The sequence below is a fragment of the Tauraco erythrolophus genome, chromosome 16 (genome assembly GCF_009769465.1).
Source record: "Tauraco erythrolophus isolate bTauEry1 chromosome 16, bTauEry1.pri, whole genome shotgun sequence".
NCBI classification, from domain to species: domain Eukaryota; kingdom Metazoa; phylum Chordata; class Aves; order Musophagiformes; family Musophagidae; genus Tauraco; species Tauraco erythrolophus.
Window position 1 is genome coordinate 6,564,958 of NC_141480.1, and position 22,137 is coordinate 6,587,094.

Here is a 22,137-nt window from a genome sequence, read left to right on the forward strand (position 1 = left end):
CCCGAGGGGCTGGAAATGCTCCCTCCTCAGTGCAGACTTTGGGGCAAGCAGCTGTCCTCTCGCTCCCTCCCTCTCCGTGTGCTCCCGGGGCTCTCTCCTCGCCGAGGTAAATAAGGGAATATGTTTGATTGACAAGCCCGCAGATAATGATGAGGGCAATTTGTCTTCTCAGCCTCACAAGCCTTCGTCAGCATCCCCGTCCCCATGGCGACCACCACTGCCAGAAACGCCCTGTTTCTGTTACCGGGGCAACTGCTTCCCAAACCCATCGCCTGCCCATGGGGACCAGGGCCCTGATGGGGACCTGGCCCTGGGGGCTGCCCGGGGGGGCAGCCAGCTGCTGCAGGGAGCGGGGGGAAGTCTAAAATGCAAATATTAAAGGCAAATTAAAGGATGTGGCAGTGGTAGAATAATTGGGGCAAAAAAGGGTTTCCATGGAAACTGTGGTTTCCATGTTGCAGGAGGATGCTGTAGCCCCAGCAACTGCTCCCCCCCCAAAAAAAAAATACAGGTTCTGCTGGTGCCTACAGCGGCATCCCCCTGGGATCTGGGGGGCTGTGGGACAGAGGCCATGGTGGGTGGGGCGGGTGGGAGCAGATGGAGCAGAAGTGTGTCAGGAGAAGCTCCCCAGGTGGGTCTGGAACCTATCACACCGCAGGGAAGGGCTCTGCGGGCAAAGCGGGGAGCGGGGAGCGGCTGCCCGGCATAATGCCCACTGGCTCTTCCCACGTGCCTCGGCGCTGCCAGGAGAGCGGGTCCCGAGGGTCTCTCCCATCCTGGGGCAAGCAGCTTGGCCTAAAGTCCAGCTAGAGGGGTATTGCCCAGGCTGTGTCCTGGGCTGCTGTTTTCCTGTGGTGCCCAAGCCCAAGCAGAAAGTGGGGGGATTTCAGACTGGCAGTGAGAGGAAGGCCTGCACCCCTCCTCCTCGGGCTTTTTGCTGCAGTCACCTCTCCACTGCATTTAACATTAGGAAAAAAAAAAAAAAAAAAAGGGCAACAAAAGTGAAGTAGAGGTCCAAGGCTGTGGGGGAGAGGTTTCCCTCTGAGCCCACCTTGCTGCTGGCAACCCTGGGAGCACTCCTGGGTGCCCAGCACCCCCTCCTCCATCTACACCACCTTCTGACCTCCCCAGCAGAGCTTTCTGCTAAGCTTTTGTCCCGTTTCTGGATGGTTTTGCAGTAGAAAGAGCCCTCACCGCTCCAGAAGAAGGGGCTCCCACCGCCAGCTGGGAGGGCATTGCCTTTGGCAGCTGGGGTGGATTGAGTTCCCTTTCAGACTGCCATGGAAGGGTTAAAAGGAAAAGGCTCTAACCAGACAAAAATAGGGAGAAATCTTTGAGAGAAGAGAGAGAAGGAGGAGCGGAGAGAGGGAGAGAAGAAAGGAGGTGGAAGTGGAGGAGGACAGCAAGTGGCGGAGCGAGGAAGAAGAGGGGGAGGAGGAGAAAGGTCTAATGGCTTTTCCATTAATTGCACCCACCTTGCATCCCCGCATCCAGCCTTCTGCTCCCTCGTGGCCCTGTTGGAGGGGACCCTGTGGCAGGGCAGGGACCCGATTCCCACAGGGACACGGCCACGGTCCCCAAGAGCTGGTGGCCTCCGGACCCACTCTGGCCATGCCACTGCGTGGGCAGCGGGCACTGAGCACCCTCACTTGGGGTCAGGGCCAGGCACGTGCATGATCTGTGCCCTGGGGACGTGGCAGTCCCCAAAATATCTCCTCCCCTTCCCACTCCCACGCAAAGAGGAGCTTCATTCGCCACCCCCGGGGCTGTGCCAGGAGGCAAGGGGCTGCCACGGGGGCATTCTTCTGCCAGCCCCCAGCAGCCCCTCAGGGTCGAAGGGCAAGAGGAAGAGCCCCCCAAGCCAGAGACCCGTGGACGCCCATGGGCGGCTGCGCGCCCCCACCTCGCTCCCACCCACGCTAGCGTACGTGTCCCCGTGGGCGCTGCAGTGTGACCTGCCCCTCTTCCCACCCCTGTGCTGGCACGTGTGTTCAGCCCCACACGTGTGGCTCCGCGCTCCTGTAGCCGGAAGAAGGGATCTGGCCCTTCCTTGCCCCCCCAGGGTCCCCACTGCACCCCTGACCCCCACGCCTGAACCCCTCACTAGGCGCAGGGGGTGATGGCAAAGCCCCCTGTGGGCTCCCTGCCTCAGTCTCCAGGTCTCTCCTGCCTGGCAGAGACGTGGCTCTCCAGGAAGGGTTTCTCTCTTCCTGCCATCCTCTCTATTCAGTTTTTTTTTTCCCTTTTCCTCGGCGTTTTTCCCTCTCTGAGGGTGAGGGGGTGTCAGGCTCCTGGGTGCTGAACACACTCTGCTTTGCCGATGATGTTTTCCCAAGCGGGAACTGCTGCGTGGCTCAGTTCCTTGGAGCCTGGGGACAACCCAAGGGGAGCAGGAGCTCTGGGTGGGAGCTTCTTCCTCCAGGCTGGGGGTTCTCCCACCAGCTCCCAGGCAAGAGGAGCAGTCCCAGCTCTCTCCCAGAGATCTCAGGATTCTCTTTGGAGCCTTGGCCGATGTCTTTGTTCCTGGCCATCCCATGATTTGCTCCTGCAGGGCTTTGGAGAGCCAAGCTGCTCTCCTGCTGCCATGCTCGGGTCTGGCTGCCTGATGGAGACCTTCATCCCCAGCAGCTCCTCTCCATCACCAGGCTGCCTCTCCAGAGCTGCCTCCTGCTCTCCCCATGCCTGCTCCAGCTCTACCTGCAGATATTTAGTTTCTTCATCCCAGCACGGGGCTGCTCCCATACATCTGAGTCTGATGCTAAACCCCAAACACGCTGGATGGGCAGCTGCCCCACAGGGCTCAGGGAGGACCAGTGTGACCACGGTGGGCTGCAGCCGGTCCCCCTCCTCCCTTCTTCCAGGGGATGGGGCTCAGGGAGCTCACGGCAGTGCCTCGCATGCAAAACCAGCGGGGCTGCGAATTGCATATTGCCAAGATCCCGAAATTACTGGGACAGTTTCACACGCAAGCTGGGGTCTGGGGGACGCTCAGTTGTTGTCCTCTGGGAAGCTGAATTTGGGGTTATTTTTAGATAAAGATTATAAATACCATGGTAAGGAGAGCTGATTTACATTTAGGGGTTTGTTAGCAAACGTGCCCTGGCCCTGCGCGCCCCAGTGCCCGCTACCGCAGCCACCCAGGAACTGTTTGTGGCTGAGACAGGGTGTCCCTAGGGCCACCTTCTCCCTGACATCAGGGCATCCCCAGGGCCACTTTCTCCCCGACACCAGGATCCATGGGCAAGGACCCTGCTGCGGATGTGGCCATGTATCATGGGGAACCCCAGCAGGCACCATGCGGCTCCCCAGGACCATCGCTTGCTGGATCTGCAGAGGGAGAAACCTGCAAAACTACACGTCCTCAACCCTTGGAAGGAGAAAGGATGCTACTGCCTGATGTGACATAGAGCCCCTAGTCCAGAGCACCCTCTCCCTGGTATAAGGTGCCCAGGGTGCCCTGCCATCCTCCTACCATGGCAGTTTGCTGAGATGTCTGTCCCCTTTCCTGCCACTGGGCTTCTTCCCTTCCCTCTCCCTATGCAGCTGGAGACGCTTCCAGGTACCCCCGACCCTATATGTCCTGGCCCATCCCAACTCATCTCCATCTCCACATCCATCCTATCCCCCTCCCCATCTCTATCCCATCCTCATCTCCATCTCTGTCCCATCCCCATCCCCATCCAATCCCATCCCACCCCATATCTATCCTCATTCCCATCCTCATCCTATCCCCCTCCCCATCTCCATCACATCCCATCTCCATCCCATCCTATATCCATCCCCATCTTCATCCTATCCCCCTCCCCATTCCATCCATCCCATCTCCATCCCTCCCCATCTCCATCTCCATCCCTCCCCATCTCCATCTCCATCCCATCCCATCCCATTCAATCCCATCCCACTCCATCTCCAGCCCCATCCCCATCTTCATCCTATTCCCCTCCCCATCTCCATCCCATCCCATTCCATCCTATCCCATCCCATCCCATCCCATCCCATCCCATCCCATCCCATCCCATCCCATCCCATCCCATCCCCACTCCCTCCAGCTGGCAGAATGGAGGCAGGAGCCCATCCCGAGGGAGGGGAGGCAGACACTATCCCTCCATCCCACCCCACTCTCACCTTCTCCCAGCCCGGAGCCCTGACAGCTTCACATGCACTCCCCGGCCCCATCCCCTCCGCAGGGTGTCATTCTGCACCCAGCTCCTGCCTGGGCTCTGGAGCAGCCTGGGGCTCGCCAGGCTCTTTGAAAGGTGGTTGGGAAGGCGGGGAGGGCTCAGCCCCCCTGTGCCAACACATCTCATGGGTGCGGCATGAGGCCCGGGCAGGGACCTCCACTGAGCTCCACCACCAGCTCAGCAGCATCTCCCCAGCTCCATTCACCCCCTGGCAGCCAGAGTGCACAGGCACTCCCAAGGGGCTTGAGCTGTGTGAAATCATGGGATTTTGACATATTGCTGCATTTTTCCCCACAGAGATCATCAATGAACAGTGGTGGGACGGGCAGCTCACGGGGTGGCCACCACCTGCCCCTTCCCAGCCCAACATTCAGACAGAGGACTGGAAACACGGTGAAGGATAACTGCTGCCGAGGGCTGGAGGCTCTGCACTCTCTAAGCACCCAGAGATGTTTCTGCCTACTTTTCCTCTTTCTTTTAGGGGACTAAGACTTTCCTTCCACTGTTTCTTTTTGTAAAAATTCAGAATGCAACCTTTTTTTTAATTTAAAAAAAAGCAACACAGACCCAACGCTACGGCTGGGCTGACTGCGCAAACCCGGCATTGGCCCAGCAGATCAGAAACTGGGAACGAAGCAAGACCAGACGAACCTGTCCATGGGGATATTAGTAAAACCGAAGGGAGAAAAATTGAATGTGTTTTCATGGAAATTTCCATTTTTGAAGTATAAAAAAAAAAATAAAAGAAGGACTAAACTTGGATGCGTTTATATAAATATGGAAATGAAAGCTGTTTCCCAAGCCTTGTCGCCGCCCCACGGCCAGCCCCGCTCTCCCGCTCCCTCCGGCACCAGTTTCCCCTTTGCCTTGACTCGTGCCTGAGCCCCCTGCAGCCGTCACCCCCTGCCCTCCTCCGGCTCCAGCTCAGCCTGCAGCAGCCTCCTCTTCTTCAGCAACGCTTCGCTTTATATTCAGCAACCGGTTGGCTTTGCCAAACGGCAGCCGATGGGCACAGCGGTGGTGCGTGTCCCTGGGGACCAGGCTGGCCAGTTGAGGTAGTTCAAGGATGTGCAGCATCGTCCTGGGGCTCGCTTCGGCCAGGGCGAAGCCGCGGGGAACGATCCCCATGGAGCAACGTGCTAAGGGAGCCGGGGATGGAGACGGGGCTGATGGAGGAGCTGAGTCCCCCTGTGAAAGCTGTCCTTGATGCCACCAGAGGGGATGTGGCCATAGGGATGCAGGGGGCCGATGGGATGGGGAGGTGATGGGCGTGCATGGAGCAGCCGGGACCGGCGCACGCACTGCCACGCTCTGGCTTTGCAAACTCCTTCCCATCTCTACAAGCACGGGCCTCCTCTGCTCTGCCTTGCTGTCAGGTTTTTTTTTTTCGCTTTGTTTCTATAGAAAATCCCAATTCCCCCAAATAATCCAGCTAAGAGTAAGGGGGGGAAAAAAAAAAAAGAAAGAAATACAAACGTGTCATTGCATTCTCTTCCCTTTCCCATTCCCGTCCCTCTCTCACACACAGGGCTTGAAAGCGCACTGAAAGGTATTCAGCGCGCACGCTGCCAATTGTCACATCTTTCAATGACAGATTTTAAATGAATGTTATTTTGCAAGGAAAAGAGAGAAGGGGGGGGGGGAAGGGGAAAAAAAAAAAAAAAAAAGCCCACACTGCTCATCCAAGAGCTGACAAGTCCTAACGGGCCTCATTTTCCAGAGACAAAAATAACTATTTTCAAAATTCACAGCAGGGCCTTCGCCTACACACGCTGCACCAAGAGAAACCTGTGGGGAGAAATGTAAAACACATTGTGTAAATGGAAACGCACCGTGCATCCGAAACGCTCCGAAAGCTATTTACCCTCTTTCATCCTCGCCAGCTCCCCTCCGAGCACGCGTACGCGCTCGCGCCCCGCCGAAGGCGCGGGGGCACGGCGCTTTGCCGGCTGCCCCGGCTCCAGAGCTGCCCGGCCCCCGGCAGCCACACTGGCTGGCTCCCCGCAGCGAGCGGGCGATGGGGAGGTGTTTCCCTCCCTACGCGTGCGCTGCTGGGAGAGCGGTTCCCATCTGCGGCAAGGGGACGCGGTGTGGCACCGGCAGGCGGGAGTTGTCCCCATCCCATCTCCCGGCTTCGAAGTCTTGCAGCTACAGAGCAGCACATCAGTCTCTGCAGAGATCTTCTTGAGATCTTCCTTCTGCCCCGGTTCAGCAGCGGGGACGTGGGGACATGGGGACATGGGGATGGCCTCAGCACTGAGAAGGGGCGGCCAGGAGTTGTCAGCTGGTCAGATGCGTGGGACACACGGGAGGAATGTGCACGCACATGGGGCGTCCGGCCAGGCAGAACTGTGGATGAAAGAGTCTGCTGGGTGGCTTGTCCCACGAGAAATCCACCAGAGCTTGGGGCAAACCTGCCTCCCAAATGTGGGGCCATGGAGAACCATTTGTCCTCTGAGTGCATTCAACCATGTCTCTGTGGGCCGTAGCTGCTCATTGGAGATGCTCCTGGTCCCCCAGGCCAACAGAGAGGAGAAACCACAGCTCAACGTGAGGTCCCTGTAGCAGCAAAGCTTGGTGGTCTCAGGTCTGACACCCATGGTCAGGAATCTGTCCTTCCACAAAGAAGTATATTAGGAAAATACATGGTCTTGAGTTTGGGGGAAGCCCTCAAGTTCCCAAAGCAGAGGCAGTCAGGCAGCAGGCACAAAGTCAGGAGCGCGTCTACATGGTGAAACGGTGAGGGACAACCTGCAGGCAGAGGTGGTGGCCAGCTCCTCTGCATCACCGCCCCAGGGCCCTGCGCTTCCTCCTGTCATTGCAATGGCCAACAGTCCAAGCTTGTGGTTGCCTGCAGAGTCCTTGAGAAAAGGGTCTCTCTCTTGGGAAGGGGCTGTGCACAGGCCAGCCCAGCTCAGCAGACTTGTACACCACCGCCGAGCAGCACAGCTGAGCCCACATCACCCCTCCTCGCCCACCGGGACCACCTCTCTGCAGTCACGGGTCCAGCCAGAGAGGAGAAGGGTTTTGGGTGATCCCTGGAGCAAGGGAAAGCAAGAGGGTGCTGGCCACCTCCCCATCTGTCCCTCTCCCTCACTCCCACCCCACAGCTCTGCCATTTGGAGCTCCACCCTGGCCAGGCTGGGTCGACGCCGGGGAGTCTCCAGTCAGATGCGGTTGGACATGAGCCTGGTGTTCAGCTTGCGGAAGAAGGAGCGCAGCTTGCAGATCTTGCACTTCTTCTTCTTCTTGTTCCTACTCTTCAGGGGCTCCCTGATGTCTTCCCACTCCTCCGCGTCATCCTCGCTGGCCCAAGGTCCCCAGGCGCCACCGTTGAAGTCCGGGTGAGCCCGGGGGTTCTCCGCGGGGTACCGCACTGGGATGGCTGTCCGGTTGTAGTGCACCAACCTCATCAGGAGGGTCCTGACCACATCTGGACGCTGGTCCGAGAGGTCGTAGCGTTCATAAGGGTCAGCGGTGATGTTGAAGAGCCACACAGACTTCTTCAGCCCATTGGTGAGACGCTCCAGGTTCCACCAGCTTCCCGGGAAGTTGGTCAGGGTCTGCGGGGGGATCCAGTCGCTGTACCCTGGGTCACCAGTGAGGAGCTTCCACTCCCCGACCCGGATGGAGGCTTGCACGGCAGTGTTCCAGATGCCAAAGCCATCCTCCAAGGAGCCGTACTTGGCGTGGTTGTACAGGGGGTCGATGTTGTGCAGGATTTCAGTTCGTGGCGACTCCTTGCCCTCGCTGATGGCAGGCCAGACGTTGTAGCCATCCAAGCCTGGGACATTGCTCAGGTTGCCCCTAGCCAGGCTGACCAGAGTCGGGTACCAGTCCGTGATGTGAACCAGCGCCCAGCTAGTCCGGCGCTTGCGCTTGATCAGGGGACTGTGAACAAAACCGATGCCACGGACTCCTCCTTCCCAGTACGTCCCTTTGCGGCCTCGCAGGGGCCAGTTGCTTCCCCCAGAGAAGGTCTGCCCACCGTTGTCTGTGGAAAACACGATCACGCTGTTGTCGTAATAACCGTATTTCTTGAGGGCCCAGGTGATGTTCTTCACCGCCTCGTCCATGCACGTCACCATGGCGGCGTACTTGCGGCGAGCAACATTGCCCATGGAGCGGTAGCGGTAGATGTACTCCTTGGGCGACTGCAGAGGCGTGTGGACCGCTTGGAAGGCCACGTAGATGAAGATGGGCTCCCTGGGGCTGTGGGATGCCAGAATCTTGCTGACGCGCTGGGCATAGAGGAAGGTGGAGTACTTCCCACTCTGGTCCCAAGCCACGTCCTCCCCTTCGTGCAGGTCGTAGCCGCAGACACCTGGCCCATCGCAGTTGTCGTAGGTGTAGTAGTCCACATTGCCTGTCAGGGAGCCCAAAAAGGTGTCGAAGCCCCGACGGGTGGGCAGGCACTCCTTCTTGTAGAAGCCAAGGTGCCACTTGCCCACCATGTGCGTGGAGTAGCCGGCTTCCTGCAGCTTCTGGGGCAGGGTGACCTGGTCGAGGGGCAGGCAGTTGGGCTGCCGAGGGCGGATGATGGAGTGCTGCAGCCCTGTGTGGATCTGGTACCTGCCAGGGAAGAGTCAGGAGGAATCAATGCTGTAGGAGAGTGGTGCCAGGTGGGGATGTGACAGCACTTTATGTGCTGGAGACCCCAAATGCAGGCAGCTCTCCATGTCACCCAGCTCAACCCCATGGAGCAAGCTCCATGCCAGAGACAGGGAGCTCCTCATCAATCTGAAAGTACCAAGAGTAGATGCAAAACACAAAGAGAGAGGGCTTAGCAGACGTCTCAAAAGCACACTGGGCTGCTCTCCTAGGATGCCACCAGCAGCTGGCCCCACTGCTGCCAGCCCAGGGGAGGCGACTGGACTCTGCCAGGGCTGGGCAGCACAAGCAAGAGTTGCGTAGCAATCCCTGTGGCATCCCACCTGGGAGCCCACACATCCCTGTCCTCCCCTGCTTTGCACAGCCTGGAGATGCCTGGGATCCCTCTAGAGCCCTCAGGAGAGAAGAGAGGCCTTTACACGGACCTCAATGGGCTCCACCACCCCTAGGCAGTTGGTGACCACATCCACAGGAATCTCCCTGGGGCCCGCTCCTCAGCAGATGATCTGATAAGATCTGACTCCTATGATGAGCGCTAACTTCCCAGCCCTGATCCAGGGAAAGCCCCACCTGTCCCAGGAGGCAGAAGAGCCCAGGATCAGGGGAGACCTGATCATACCTCCATGGGAGAGGGTGATGGACCAGCATCCAGCCTGCCCTGGCCGGTGCAGCACGGAACACGCAAGCAGGAAAAGCATGATCCAAGGGACTCCTGGATGAAGGAGAGAATGATCCTTTGACCCCACAGCCCAGCAGCAAATCCCCAAGGGCCAGTGCGAAGGGCCACAAGACTGCTCTGGGGACACAGCTCCCTGCCCAGCACTAAAGGATCTCATGGCCAGAGACCACCCTCTCCCAAAGCGACATTTGTTATCCGATGGCATCCGTATTTTTTTGGCCTTCCTATGTGCCACTATTTATCCCATGTGAAAAATGAACTGTTTACCCAAGGAGCCTTCTAAAGAAAGCCAGCAAGACATCCTTCTCTGGAGGATATCCATCATCTGCCAACACACTGGGGCATCTGTCTAGCAGCGAGCTGGGGTTAAGCCCCACAAGAGCTAAAGTATGGACAGAAGTGGGGACAGGAATGGGGTGTAAGCAGGGGTTGGCTTACCTGCCCGTTATCAGCTGGCTGCGGGACGGGGTGCAGATGGGCTGGATGTAGTAGTTCTCCAGCTTAACACCCTCGGCTGCCAGCCTGTCCAGCGTTGGCGTCTGGATATCCGAGCCGTGATACCCGACGTCATGGTAGCCCTGGTCATCAGTCAGAATAAAGATGATGTGGGGTGGTCTGGCAAAGGTGGGAGGCAGCGATTTCTCCATGGGGTCCATGGCCACGTCAGCCACTAAACTGGGCTTCATCCAGTCCCAGGATAAATAGCCAAAGCTGAGCAGGCTGACGAGCGAGAAGCCCGTGAGGGCATAGACGGCCATCCCGGAGCGCGCTGCACTGCCTGCGAAGGGTGCTACTGTCCCGGCATCGTCTCGCAGCTACGGAAGCAGGAGGTCTCCCCCTCCTCCAGGAGAGTTTCCCGACCTAAGGGATGGTCCCCGAAACCCCTGCAGCCGGTTTTGCGGGAGCAGCTCCCATGAAGGCACGCTCTCGCGCACACAAAGGGCTTAATCCGCCGGGGCTGGGTTGCCTTCAGTCAAACGAAAATAACCCTCGCGCCGCTCCAATCACACACATCTGCACGGCAGGACGGGCTCCTCGCAGTGATTAACGGCAGCCCCAGAGCCGCTCACCAAGCGTCCCGCACACCACAAACACTCCCTGGCTCCTTGGTGTTTTCTCGCCGGTGTTCTTTCTTTACAAAGAACTCCATAAAAACCTCACCGGAGAAAGTCGCTGGCTTCTCCTCCTCTCCAGCCCTGTGCCTGCCTGGCTGGCCGGACGGCTCGCTCAGGATACGACGATCCTTTTCTTTAAAGTCCTGCGGAAGAGGGTGCTAAAGTTCAAGCCCAGAGGTGCCGAGCTCTTCTCCTCATCCTCCGGGAAGAGCCGCCCTCTCCTTTTCCCACCCTCCGCTCCCAAGCAGAGAGTCCCAACATCTGCCCGGGACGTGGGCTAAGCCGCCAGGTTTATGGGGAGCCGCAGGCTCGGCCCCTCCCAGCTCAGCGGCTCCAGGAAAAAACTGGGAAGCCCCGGAGCATGCAGGGTCCTAAGCGTGACGTTCTCTGAGCCATGGATGCTTCAATCCCTGCTTGCTCCAAGATCTATGACGTACAGGCCAGGGCCCTGGTGGGATGCTCAGCTGAAGACCCTGGAGCATCCAGCTGGGAAGGGCAGAAGGGAGGGCTGGGTCCCTGAGAGTGACTGCTGGGGCCAATCCCGGGCAAGAGGAAGCTGCAAAAAACTTTTTGAGACCCTCGCAGTGTTGAGTAAAACCACCCAGGGGCGTGCAGAGCACTACAGAGCCAGGTGGGTGCTGCTGCACCCAGTTGTAAGCTGGGGAAACTAAGGCAGAGAGGGGCCATTCATACTGGCCACGGCCACAGCCAGCCAAGGGCAAAGTTTGGTGTGAACTAGAGACCTCTGCCAGTGCAGGGGCACTGGTCTGAGCTTGGGGTACTGAGACAAGGGGCCAGGTCGATGCCCTGATGCTTCAGGGGAGCTTTTGGGAGAGACGAGCAATGATCCTGTGTAATTCCTTTTGCAGGGCCAGCATTCATCAGACGTCAGGAAGCCATCACGCCTGGCACGCATCTCGTCCCCTCGACTTTTCCCCAGGCAGGACTTGGCCCAAGAAGGCAGATTTTGGTAGCACAAACCCACCCACCTTCACCCAGCCCTGCCAGAGGCAGGAGCTGAGCCCTGTGGCTGTTGGCACTGTACTGACTGGGACTCGAGGGGTCCCACCCAGCACACGGGGCACCTCGACACAGCCCCCACAGCCCTCCCACCCTGCTTGCTTTTAGGACTGCAGGGCTCCCCCCTTGTTCCCAACGCCAGGCTTCCCTCTGCTGGGTCCCCTCATGTCCCCTTTCCTGGATCCCCTCCCTGGGCTCCCCCCACTCTCTCTGTCCCAGGCACTGCCCCTGATGCCTCCAGCTCCCCACGTCCCACGTCTCCCCACTGCCCCACACCAGCCTGCCTCATGGGACCCCCGAGAAGTGGGCAGGAGGGAGCACAAGGCTCCCCACTGCCAGGGACAAGGCTGAATCCCAGGAAAGGCAAAGGGAAGGTTGTCTTCTTCCTCCTGGCTTTAAACACAGGCAGAGGGGACAGGGACAGGGACAGGCAGAGAGCCCATTTCGTCTGGAGCTCAGGGGTTTGCAGGAGTGCAGGGAGGTGTACCGGGAGACAGGAGCAGGAGGCAGGGGTGGATAGCTGTTTTCTGCACCCTTCTCTGCTGCAGAAACCCCTGCTCGCTCCGAGGAGTGCAGCAGGGCTTGGTTGAGTCCTTCAGTGAGGTTTGATTAATCCCCGGGGGTTCATCACTCATTTCTTCCACCCGCTCCTCTTTTCCCTTCCCCTCGCTCCTTCCCACCACTCGCCTGCCTCCTGCGCCTCTCCTTCTTCTCCCCCAACACCTTCAGTTTTGAACAATTCCCTCCTCCTGGAATAATCTGGATGTGACTGAAGGGGAATAGAGATAGAGGGTGATTCAGGACTCCCAACTCCTGGGTCCTGTGTGCCCCTCCACTGTTCCCAATGGATCCCTGCAGCCCAGGGACACCTCTCTGTGCCCCCCTTGAGCGACCTGGGGCTGTGGGACTCCCCAAGAATCCAGACATGAGGCCACGTACACATGCCTCCATGCACACCTTGGCTCGGAGACAGAGTTATTGCCAGGGATTATAATCACAGCTCTTTCCAAATAATAAATAATAGTCGGTTTGGGTGATTATTAGAGATTAGAGGGGAAACTGGAGATTTGGGGCCGAGATGCAGCAGAAAAAGTATGTTTAAGGTGGCACAGAGCATTGATAAACTGTGTCTTGTTTGGGGCTGGAGGGTTGGGCAGGGAGGGAGGTACAAGGAGGTGCCCTTGTTTGGGGCTGGAGCCCACCTCCGAGGAGCCAGAACAGTACTGAGCACCTCCTGGATGCGTGGATTTGCTGCTGCAGTGGGTTCTGCAGCCACGCGGTGGGTCACATCCTGCTCACACCTTAAGACAAGGAAGCACAGGCTGGGAGAGTCTCTGAATTTAAGCTGCTGTCGATGGATGGCCGGAGCTCAGAGGGTTGAAAGGAGGGAAGGAGCTGGCAGCAGGGACGTGGGCACACGCTGGCACCGGGAGTGGACCTTCTGTGCCCAGCCAGGGCAGCCAGCTCAGGGAAATCAGTGGTGAGTCCAAGCTGGCCGCAGGTCTGGGGAGGAACCAGCGGGGTTAACTCAGCTCAGGGAGATTTTCCAAGAGCCAAAGGGTGAATAAATACTGAATTTGTTGGCAGCGACCCTGCTTTGATGGTTCGGGAATAGCCGGCTGGGTCCCAGCAGCACACGGACACCTCTTGGGGAAGGAGGATGCACAGTCTGGGATCTCCACCAGGAAACAATAAAAAAGTAAAAAGCAGCGAGGGGTATGGGGAAACTGCTCTAGATCCCAGGAGAAATGGAGTGCAATGGGACCCTCAAACCAGCCCCACCAAAATTGTCGGACAGGAAGGCAAGAGGTGGGAGCGGCTGGGAGTTGGGAGGAGGAGGAGGAGAGACAGGAAGAAATGACAACTCTGGACTTTCAGGGTCAGAACAATTTAAGCCGGCTGCACGGCTGCTCCGGGGTGATTAATGCATCACAAGGTCTAGGGATGGAAAAAGTACTCAGGGCCTGCAGCCACCCCCCCGACCGCTCTTAATTCAAGGCAGCCACTCGTCCAGCCTCACTCAAAGATGCCTCAAGAGCCAGGAGCTTCCTTGGAGAGCTCCGGCACATTGCACAACAGGGAGGTTTCCCCTGGCAGCCAGCCTGGCCATGGATGCTGAGCCAGCCAGTGGACCCTGCCTGCTTCCGTCCTGCATCTGCCCCGGCGAAGACAGTCCCGCTCCTCCCCATTGCATCAGCTGCTGTGACAAAAGATACTCAATCTCCCACCCAGCCTGACCTGCAGCGGTTTTACCAGTCTGAGATGATGAGGAGCCCCATTGGGTGCGCTAGGTGCTGGCTGCGGGGCAGAGCACCACCCACCCACACCCCAACCGAGCTTCCCCAAGCCAGAGCATCACCCACCCGCACCCCAACCGAGCTTCCCCAAGCCAGAGCATCACCCATCCACACCCTAGCCCAGCACTTCCACACACCTGCAGACCCTTTCCAGCTGCGACCAAGCCCCCAGTGCTGAGAAATCACACAACAGCCAGGGTAAAGCCATTGGCCAAAGCCTGATATGCTCCTTTTTGGTGTTTTTCAGCCCAGCAGTGTGACCTGCAAGGCAGCAACCCTGACCAGCGCTTGGGCCAGGTCTTCCCATGTCCCTGCAGCTGGCACAGCTCCTCACGTTTGCACAGCTGGTTCTCTAACCAAATATTTGAATATTACCTCTTTTTTTTTATTATTATAAATTTTATGTAGCCTAGGGCAAAAATGAAAATAATCACAGCCCTTCCTGCTTTTCTCTCCCCACCGCCCCCCGGCTCCGGCCGCACTTGCGCTTTGGCTCCCGAAGCACTTGCTGCAAACGGGGTTATGCAAACAGACTCCGCATATTTCTCAGCGCCTGCGATCTGCCACGAGGGCCACACAGCAAAGTTTAAAACTAAGTCTCAAATCTTCTTTTTTTTTTTTTTTTCCCCTTCCCCTTTTCTTTATTATTTAACCCTTCCCGGGGCTGGAGCCCCTTCAGCCCTCAATACTGCCTTTCTCTCCCCATCAATGGGGCATTATGGCAGGGGAATTATTGAAAGCAGAACTCCCAGGCTTTACAATGGGAGCTCTGTGCAAGGCAAATATTGCACAATCTGTTTGCACGCCGCCGGCTCGGTGCCCTTCCCCCTCAGCAGCCCCACTCCCAGCTCACGCTTTGGCCTCCGGCCTGCCGAAACGAGACCTTCGAAATCAGAAATATGAAAGGTTTTTAATAAGTCCCTTCTCTCCTTCTTCAGAGCAAGACATTTGACCTAACGGGGCATCAGGGAGCCGAGCCCAGCCTCGAGAAAACACAGTGCATTGCTCTCGCCTCTTAGATGTTTAAGGGTTTCCGCTCTCCCCGGCCAACGTGTGATGCATTTACTTTTTTATTGGTGTGATGAAAGAGCTTAGGCAAGTCTGGAAAAGAAGGGAGCAGTCCCAGCAACGGAGAGAGCTTGTTATTTTGTCTAGAAGGGGGGAAAAAAAGCTGAGAGGATGGGGCAGCCAGGCAATCCATGGGGAAGGAAGGAGGCTGGAGGCATTGCCGGTCCTAAGGCTGGTAGAGGACAGGGCTGGAGGTGAACACGTCTCCATGGACTTTGTGAGCCTCCGAGAGGTCCCAGCCCTCATGCTGTTGGCCTGGGGATGGATCACAGTCTTATCCCAGTTTTCTCCCTGCCATGAGCACTCTTTGCTCCCCTGATGTCTTACACTTCAGGGATATCCCCTGGGACCGTCTCCCCTCCCTGGTTCACAGTGGGCAGGCAGCACTTCTGTCAGGCAGCGCCAGGACCTATCACCTGCCCGCCAGCCCCCAAAATCACATTTCCCCACTCCAGGACCTCATTTTCTCTACCCCAAGCCCAGCATCTCCCTGCCTCTGGCCAAATGGACCTTGTGAATAGAAGCCACTTTTCTAGTGGCAACCGCTGCAGCAAGACCTCAAGCAGATTACAGGGATGGGGCTTGGTTTGGGGGAACTCGGAAGTTTTTGAACACACCATAATTCACTCTTTGGAAGCTGGAGCCAGCGAAGGAGAACACAGCAAACTTGCACCAGTTTATGCTTATGCAACCCCCATCATTGTCAAAGGAACGAGGAGCGTTCCATGCAAGGCAGCATGCAGGACGAGACAGCAGCAGCCATGACATAGGATGCCAAAGCCACAGAGGGTAGCACATTATGGGGGCAGAGAGGAGAGCATCAGCTGTCCCCCCAACAAGGGCTCGGTAGCGCCGATGGATGTTGTTCTTGGAGCCAAACAGCCTTTTTTTTCTTTTCCTCAATACCCTGCCTGTGTTTCGTGCCATTCGCGCAGTTGAAAATAATCATCATCATCAAAACGCACTTAGAAGCCGTAGCACAATATTAGACTCTTTTCTAATGTAAACCATAGCCTCTAACACCACATGTTGGGCTTGGCCAGGGTTTTGTTCTTGATCAAAACACTAATGTTCCCCTTCCTCCTCTCCTGGTCACCCAGCACTAGCAAAATATAAAATAAAAGCCCTAAATAGGAGTGGGTTTGTCTCTGAGGCTAAGGAATTTTTCTTTCATTTTTGATCACTGATGATACATCTCAATGATTCTGCAATTTCTCCCATGAAACAACTTCTATGCCTTTCTGCTCATGTTTGTTTTCTTCCTTCCCCTTCATTCAGGAGACTTCAGTCCATCGGCTCCCCTTCCTTGATATAATATTCCTCCCCTCGCCTTTCCCCACCTCCCAGGAAACTGCAGCTTGCCGCCTTCTCCTCTTCTCTCTCTAACGACTGGCGTGCTCGCTTTGAAGAGCTGGAGAGGAGCCCGTGGGTTTGGCATCACTCCTTTCTTCCCATGCCTTATGGCAAGCTTTCCACATCGCCTGGGTGCTCCCCCTCCTCGTCCTGCCCCCCCTTTCCAAGCCCAAAATCCAGCCCCCCCGGAAGTGAGACACTTCCCACTGCAGCTTCCCAGCAGAGCCCCGGGGCTTGCGTGATGGCTGGCAGCCTGGCTGGAGAGTTCCCGGTTGATGTGAACCAGGGATGCGTTGGGACGTGGATCCCCATGGGATTCAGGGAAGACATCAAGGGAAGCAACTCAAGTCCGGCTTTGCAGGCAGGACAGGCTGGAGGCGAGGAACCTGCCCGTGTGCAGCAGCAACTGATGGAAAACTTGAGAGCACACTGGGTGGGGGGTTTGTACCCTGTCCCATCAAGCTCTCATGGTTTAAATTCCTGGGGTGGACACTGCTCCGCCTTCAACACACACGCATGCCTTCCAGAAGGATTGACCTTTGCTAAAAAAAAATACTTATAAAAAAATTCAGTGGTTGCCCAGTCTCCAAGGGCTCTCTTTGAAGCAAAGAAGGTCCCAAGGCAGTGGAAGGAAGGATTTAAGCATTTAGCATAGCTGGTTTCTGGCAGGGCTGGCGTGTGACCCCAACATTGGCTTCCCCAGCCTATTGATTTTGGACTCCCCCACCTTCATTCCTGACACGATTTATCATGGGATACACAGAAACGCTTCAATCCTCAACGCATGCAAGATGCTGGCATCACCTCCAGCCTCATCCGGGTTGGGGAAGAAAGAGCAATTCTTCCAAGTACCCACCTGGCAAACATCCCTCCACCCCATAGCCACACCAGGCTGCACCCCGGCACCTTCGGCAGAGCCCCCGGACAGGCGAGGGCTTCTCTCCCCTTGCCACCAGACAAGCACCATCACTGCCCCCAGGAAGACTGCTCTCCTCCTGGGAGCAGCCATGGCAGGCAGATACCCAAGGACCTGGCACACTCCTGGGCCCAGGGGAGCTGCCTTAGGCCCTCCATCTCCTCCAGGCACTCTGCCGAGGTCCCAGCTCCCCTCCCGAGCCACAGCACAGGGAGGGACCAGCCACCAGCTCCCCACGCTGGTCCTCCTGGCTCCTGCCTGCCCTTCGCTTCCATCTCCCCTTTCAGGTGCAACCTCTTCAAAGGCAGCCAGTGGGTTTTGGCTGGCAGGAGATGCGACGGCCAGTGAGTAGGATGCCTGCCCGGAGCTCTGCCCACTGCCCCAAGCCAAGGCATGGAGAAGGATGAAACCCAGTGCTCCTCAGCTTGGCTTGGGTGCCTGCCCCAGACAAGGAGCCCTTTTTCAGCAGGGGAGCGCAGGGCAGAGCAGGACAGGATGGCCTGAGCACCCTGCTTGTTTATAACCCTGGTTCAGAGCAAGTAAAACACACCTGCCCACAACAGCCAGGCTCGCACCTGTAAGCCATTAGGGCCGCCTGTTTACCCAGGATGTGTTTCCTTAGCACCCTGGGGGGCTGGCGTGGAGGGGCTGTTTCTCCCCCAACGCCAAGGGTTGTTTTCCATCCTGGCAGGAGAGGAAGGTGGAAAGCTCAGGAAGGGAATTTCAAAGGGTTTTGCATGAAGGCTGACCACAACGGAGCCGCTGGAGCTGGAAGAGGGCAGGGAGCATGGCCGGCCAGACCCCAGGCGCCTGCGCTCTCCCCTGCCCACCCCGTCTCCACAGGCAGCGGTGAGCCCTGGCACGGGTGCTGGCAGCACCCACTCCCGCCGTCTCAAAAGGTCTCTGTTCTGCCGAGTGCTGGCTGGGGAGTGGTTCAGAACAGGCAAAGAGCCCAATTAGACGTTGCATTACTTAATACAAAAGGTATCGATAATCCAGCAGCAGAGATGAGAGCTTTCTCGCCAAGGATGCCAAGAGCACAAATTGCCTTCTTGTAAGAGAAAGGCTTAATTTCCACAGAACATGACAGATTAAAGCACAAGTGGGTGGGTCCACTCTATTATTCATCAGCCTTCACTGCTAACAGGAGAGGGTGTGTTGCCTCCTTTGAAGTTTCTCTGAAGGCCCAGGGTGCCCGCAGACATTTTATCAGGGTGGAAAGCAAGATACGAAGGGATGGAGCTTCGAACGCCCAGCGTTTGCGTTCCCCTCTGCTCCGGGTTTGTAAAGCACCAATTTTGTTGCTGCTATTGCTTCCCAAGATAAGTCAAACCGGAAGGTCCTTGTTTATACCCAGTGACCTGTCTGACTTCTGGACCCAAACCAGGGGTAAAGGTGCCCAGGATGACCGTGCTGCTGCATCGGTCATGCCCCAAGCCTACCAGAGCCTACCCAGAGAAATCTAGGATTAAACTTTGGAGCATGGATTCTTTCCTCTCAAACAGGAAACAGATGAAAATAATAAGATGAAAAACCAGTTTACATCAGCTGAATTTACAGGGGAGCATATTGGAGTATTTCACTCAAATGGAAAACTCCAGGAGTGGTTCTTTGGAGGCAGCACATTGCATTTGCAGCTAAACTCTGCAGGGTGAGATTGATACACAGAAATAACTTCATTTCAAAGCGGAGGGGCTGGTTCAGCCTCCTCCCAGAGCCATGGGTCAGGGCAAGCTGTATTTACTCCAGCACAGGCAGCTGCCCACCAGGCACCAGGAAAATCACCAGACTGAGCAAAGAAATATGGTTACCCCAAACAGAGAGCCCCAAACCCAGCACTGGGGACTTTGCAAGGAAACGTGGGCATCAAGCAGGAAAAATGTGGGAAAGCAGTTGGAAGGGGCTGGAAGCAAAGTTCCAAGCTGGTGCTGGGAGCTGGAGCTGAGCCACAGCATGTGCACCAGGACTCCTCTCGCACACAGGGACAGTAGATAAAAAGTGCTCTGCAGACGCTGGATCTGGAGCGCCGTCCCCGTATTTCAAGCCCACCCATTACCATCGAGGGTTTTCTGCTCTCAGTCACAGGCATAACTTACAGGGTGGTTACTGGGAGGCTTAAAGTACCTATATCAATACTGCAGAGGGTGATTCATGATTATCTGCAGTAATCCAGAAGCTATACAAAATTGCTAATAATAGGTCTTCAAAACCGACATTTTAGTCAAGATAAAAAATGACTGGAACAAAATCCAATCATGCTTTGCTAAAACTATAAATGGAAAGGTATAACCCATATTCAGCTCCCCTAAACACCGAGCTAAACGAAAGCAGGGAATGGAGATCAGCCCCAGGATCCAAGTCAAAGTGGGGTTGGGATCCCGTCCCGGGAGAAGTTGATTCTCAAACGGCATGAAAGCAGTTCCCAATGCACCAGGTGCCACAGGGCTGGCTTAAATCTGGGATGACAGAGGGGATTTGAGAAGGGGGATGCATGAACACAGATTATGTAGCTGCTGTGGCAGCACGTGACGGGCTGTGGGCTGGCACATAGCTGCTGGAGCCGAGCCTCCAGCTGTGGGGATGTGGATGTGGGGCCCGGCGGGGTTCACAGTTCTGCCGAACACCGTTTATTAAACGCTGCTGTGCGATCTGATGCACAGTTGCTAGGTGACCAGAGCCCAGGGCTGCAAGGATAATGTGGGAACGGCTGCGCAGGTCAGCCCTGGTCCAGCTCCTCAGCATCACATCTCTGGGATGCATCAGGATGTGGCTCCACGGCCAGCGAGTGGCACGAGCAAGAGGACAAATACAGAGATTGTCTAGGGGGATGCCAGGCACGGCTGGAGAGCCCAGCCAGGTCTGCACAGTCCTGCCCCACAGCCCGGGATCTCTGCAGGCAGGGAGGGCACAGAGCCTTCCCCAGCCCCAGGTCCCAAAACTTCTTCTCCCTTGCAGTTCCCACACTTCTCCTGCCTCCAAATGCCTGCTTACCCTGTTGGGAAATCTCTTCTCACCCCGCCTGACTTGCACTGTTTCATCTGCCTACGGATCGGATAAGCTGATAAAATGTGCTGAACGCACCAAACGGAGCCTGTTCCCTCCATCCGCTCCCCGCAGCCGGCTCATCCAAACCAGCGCCGCCGTGTCCAAGCCCTCGAAAATCTCTTTTGCCATTAACACTGCAACAGAGCGCGGCATTCGCAGGGCCAAAGTCAACACGAAATTTGCAGGGATTTTTGTGGTATTGAGGGCAATTTAACAACTGAAGCCCGAGGCAGATTTACTGTCACAATTTTCACCGAGGACTGTAAAATTCAGCATGTTGCAAGCCGGTCGTTAACATTGCCTTTAGGCTTTCATGGTTCTGGCTTGGGAAGCGGCAGCAAACGTTTCTGCATGTGTTGTGGGACTGTAGGTGAGCATGGGATCAGCTGTTCCCCACCAAACCCCACGGCCTCCTTGTTTTCAGCATAACCAGCTCTTCTTCCATCTTCATAGCCCTTCCCAAGGGAGGTGATGTTTTCTCCCCCCTCTCTCTGGGAGGTCTTCACAGAGAGTCCCAGCTGGGTGAGGAAAGGTGGGGTTTAACCCCACAGTGGCTCCTGGGAGCCTGAAAGAGAAGGAGACTTTCTTACTTTTTTCCCTACCAAATCATGAGGCTTTTCATATTGACCACTTAAATGAAACCAGATTGTTTAGTCCAAGCAATTACTCATAAGCAACATCTAATTACTTCTAGTATTTAAAGAGAAAACAGAAGAATCTCCTTGCAGTATAAACTCAGTGAAAAAGTTGCAGCTGCAAGAAGAGAGCCCGTGTTACCCAAACACACACCCTCCTTCACATCACGCTGCACAGCCGCATTCCAGCACCCAATGTCCCTGGCCCACAGGTACCCCTCAAAGCACCCAGGGGTGCAGTTGTCCTTTTCTCCCTTCATCCTTCTATCAATAAATAAGAAACAGACAGGAGAGAGGGGATTTGCAAACATACATTCCAATATACCATATCCATACATGCACTGATGCATGCATGTGCTCCTGCAACAGAAGGAGGGGGAAAATGAAGCCACGCTCCGTGGGAAAACAGCGCCCGGCTCTCCAGCTAGGCAGCCTGTCATTCCCAGGGAGGTTTGGCCAGCTCCCACCCAACAGCCGCTCTCATCAGCAGATAAGAGCAGGGGTTGGCAGAGCCTTTCTCCTGTCTGGTGCACTGCAGGCTCTTCCCATCCCAGTGACAGATGAAATTACAAGAGAGCTGGCTGGAGCTCACGGCCGGAGGTGTCGTCAAGCCCACACCCACTGCCCCAGCCTCCAGGGACAGGGTAGGGGAGGATGAGATTCCAGCTTGGAAACCTCCCAGAGCACTTTAATCTTCTGTCTCACACAGTGCCTCAGGCGGCTGTTCAGAAACGCTGGTCAGCCATCCCTCTAGGAGCAGAATTGCAAAGATTGTCTTGCGAGAAGCCCCGTGCTCCCTGTCCACATGCGGGGCAGGCAGGAGAGGGAAGAGGCAGCAGGGACCACTGCTTTTCCCCAGGGAAGGCCACAGTGCTTAGGATCTGCAATAGATTCCCCGTGGCCAAAAGACAACCGGCAGCCCAAGCAGGCAGGGATGGAGGAGGCTGCAGCCTGTGTGGTGTGACATGCTCAGGGCCACCACTCGCCCGCACTGTGGGGACATGCCAGGCAGCCAGAGCATGGCTGAAACAGAAGCAGGAGCACGTTTCCTGCATGCCATGTGGCATGGATGCTCCTGGAGCATCCTTGGAAGCAGCACCGAGCTGCCTCCATCCCAGCCTTGTCTGAGTTTGGAGAGCTCCTCCACCAATGCGTGTCCCCAAGCTCCAGCAGCTTTGGAGCACCAGGAGGTGCAGGGCCAGCTGGCCATGCAGCAG

The 22,137-nt window shown here is 56.5% G+C and overlaps 1 protein-coding gene across 1 annotated transcript; it reads right to left on the minus strand.

Moving 5' to 3' along the window:
* Positions 1-7,348: 7,348 nt before the first annotated feature.
* ARSI (arylsulfatase family member I) lies at positions 7,349-10,229 on the minus strand. The gene is made up of 2 exons (XM_009983383.2): positions 9,910-10,229; positions 7,349-8,753 (listed from the first exon to the last, which is right to left on the minus strand). The coding sequence occupies exons 1-2, from the start codon at positions 10,227-10,229 to the stop codon at positions 7,349-7,351; spliced, it is 1,725 nt and encodes a 574-aa protein (XP_009981685.2).
* Between the last annotated feature and the right edge of the window lie 11,908 nt (positions 10,230-22,137).

What these genes read in the sequence shown, in the direction of transcription:
- ARSI (XM_009983383.2), bottom strand. Translation starts at nt 10,229, where the DNA reads ATGGCCGTCTATGCCCTCACGGGCTTCTCGCTCGTCAGCCTGCTCAGC. An exon ending in AGCCAGCTGATAACGGGCAG is followed by an intron (nt 8,754 to 9,909) that starts GTAAGCCAACCC and finishes CTTCCCTGGCAG; the next exon opens with GTACCAGATCCACACAGGGC.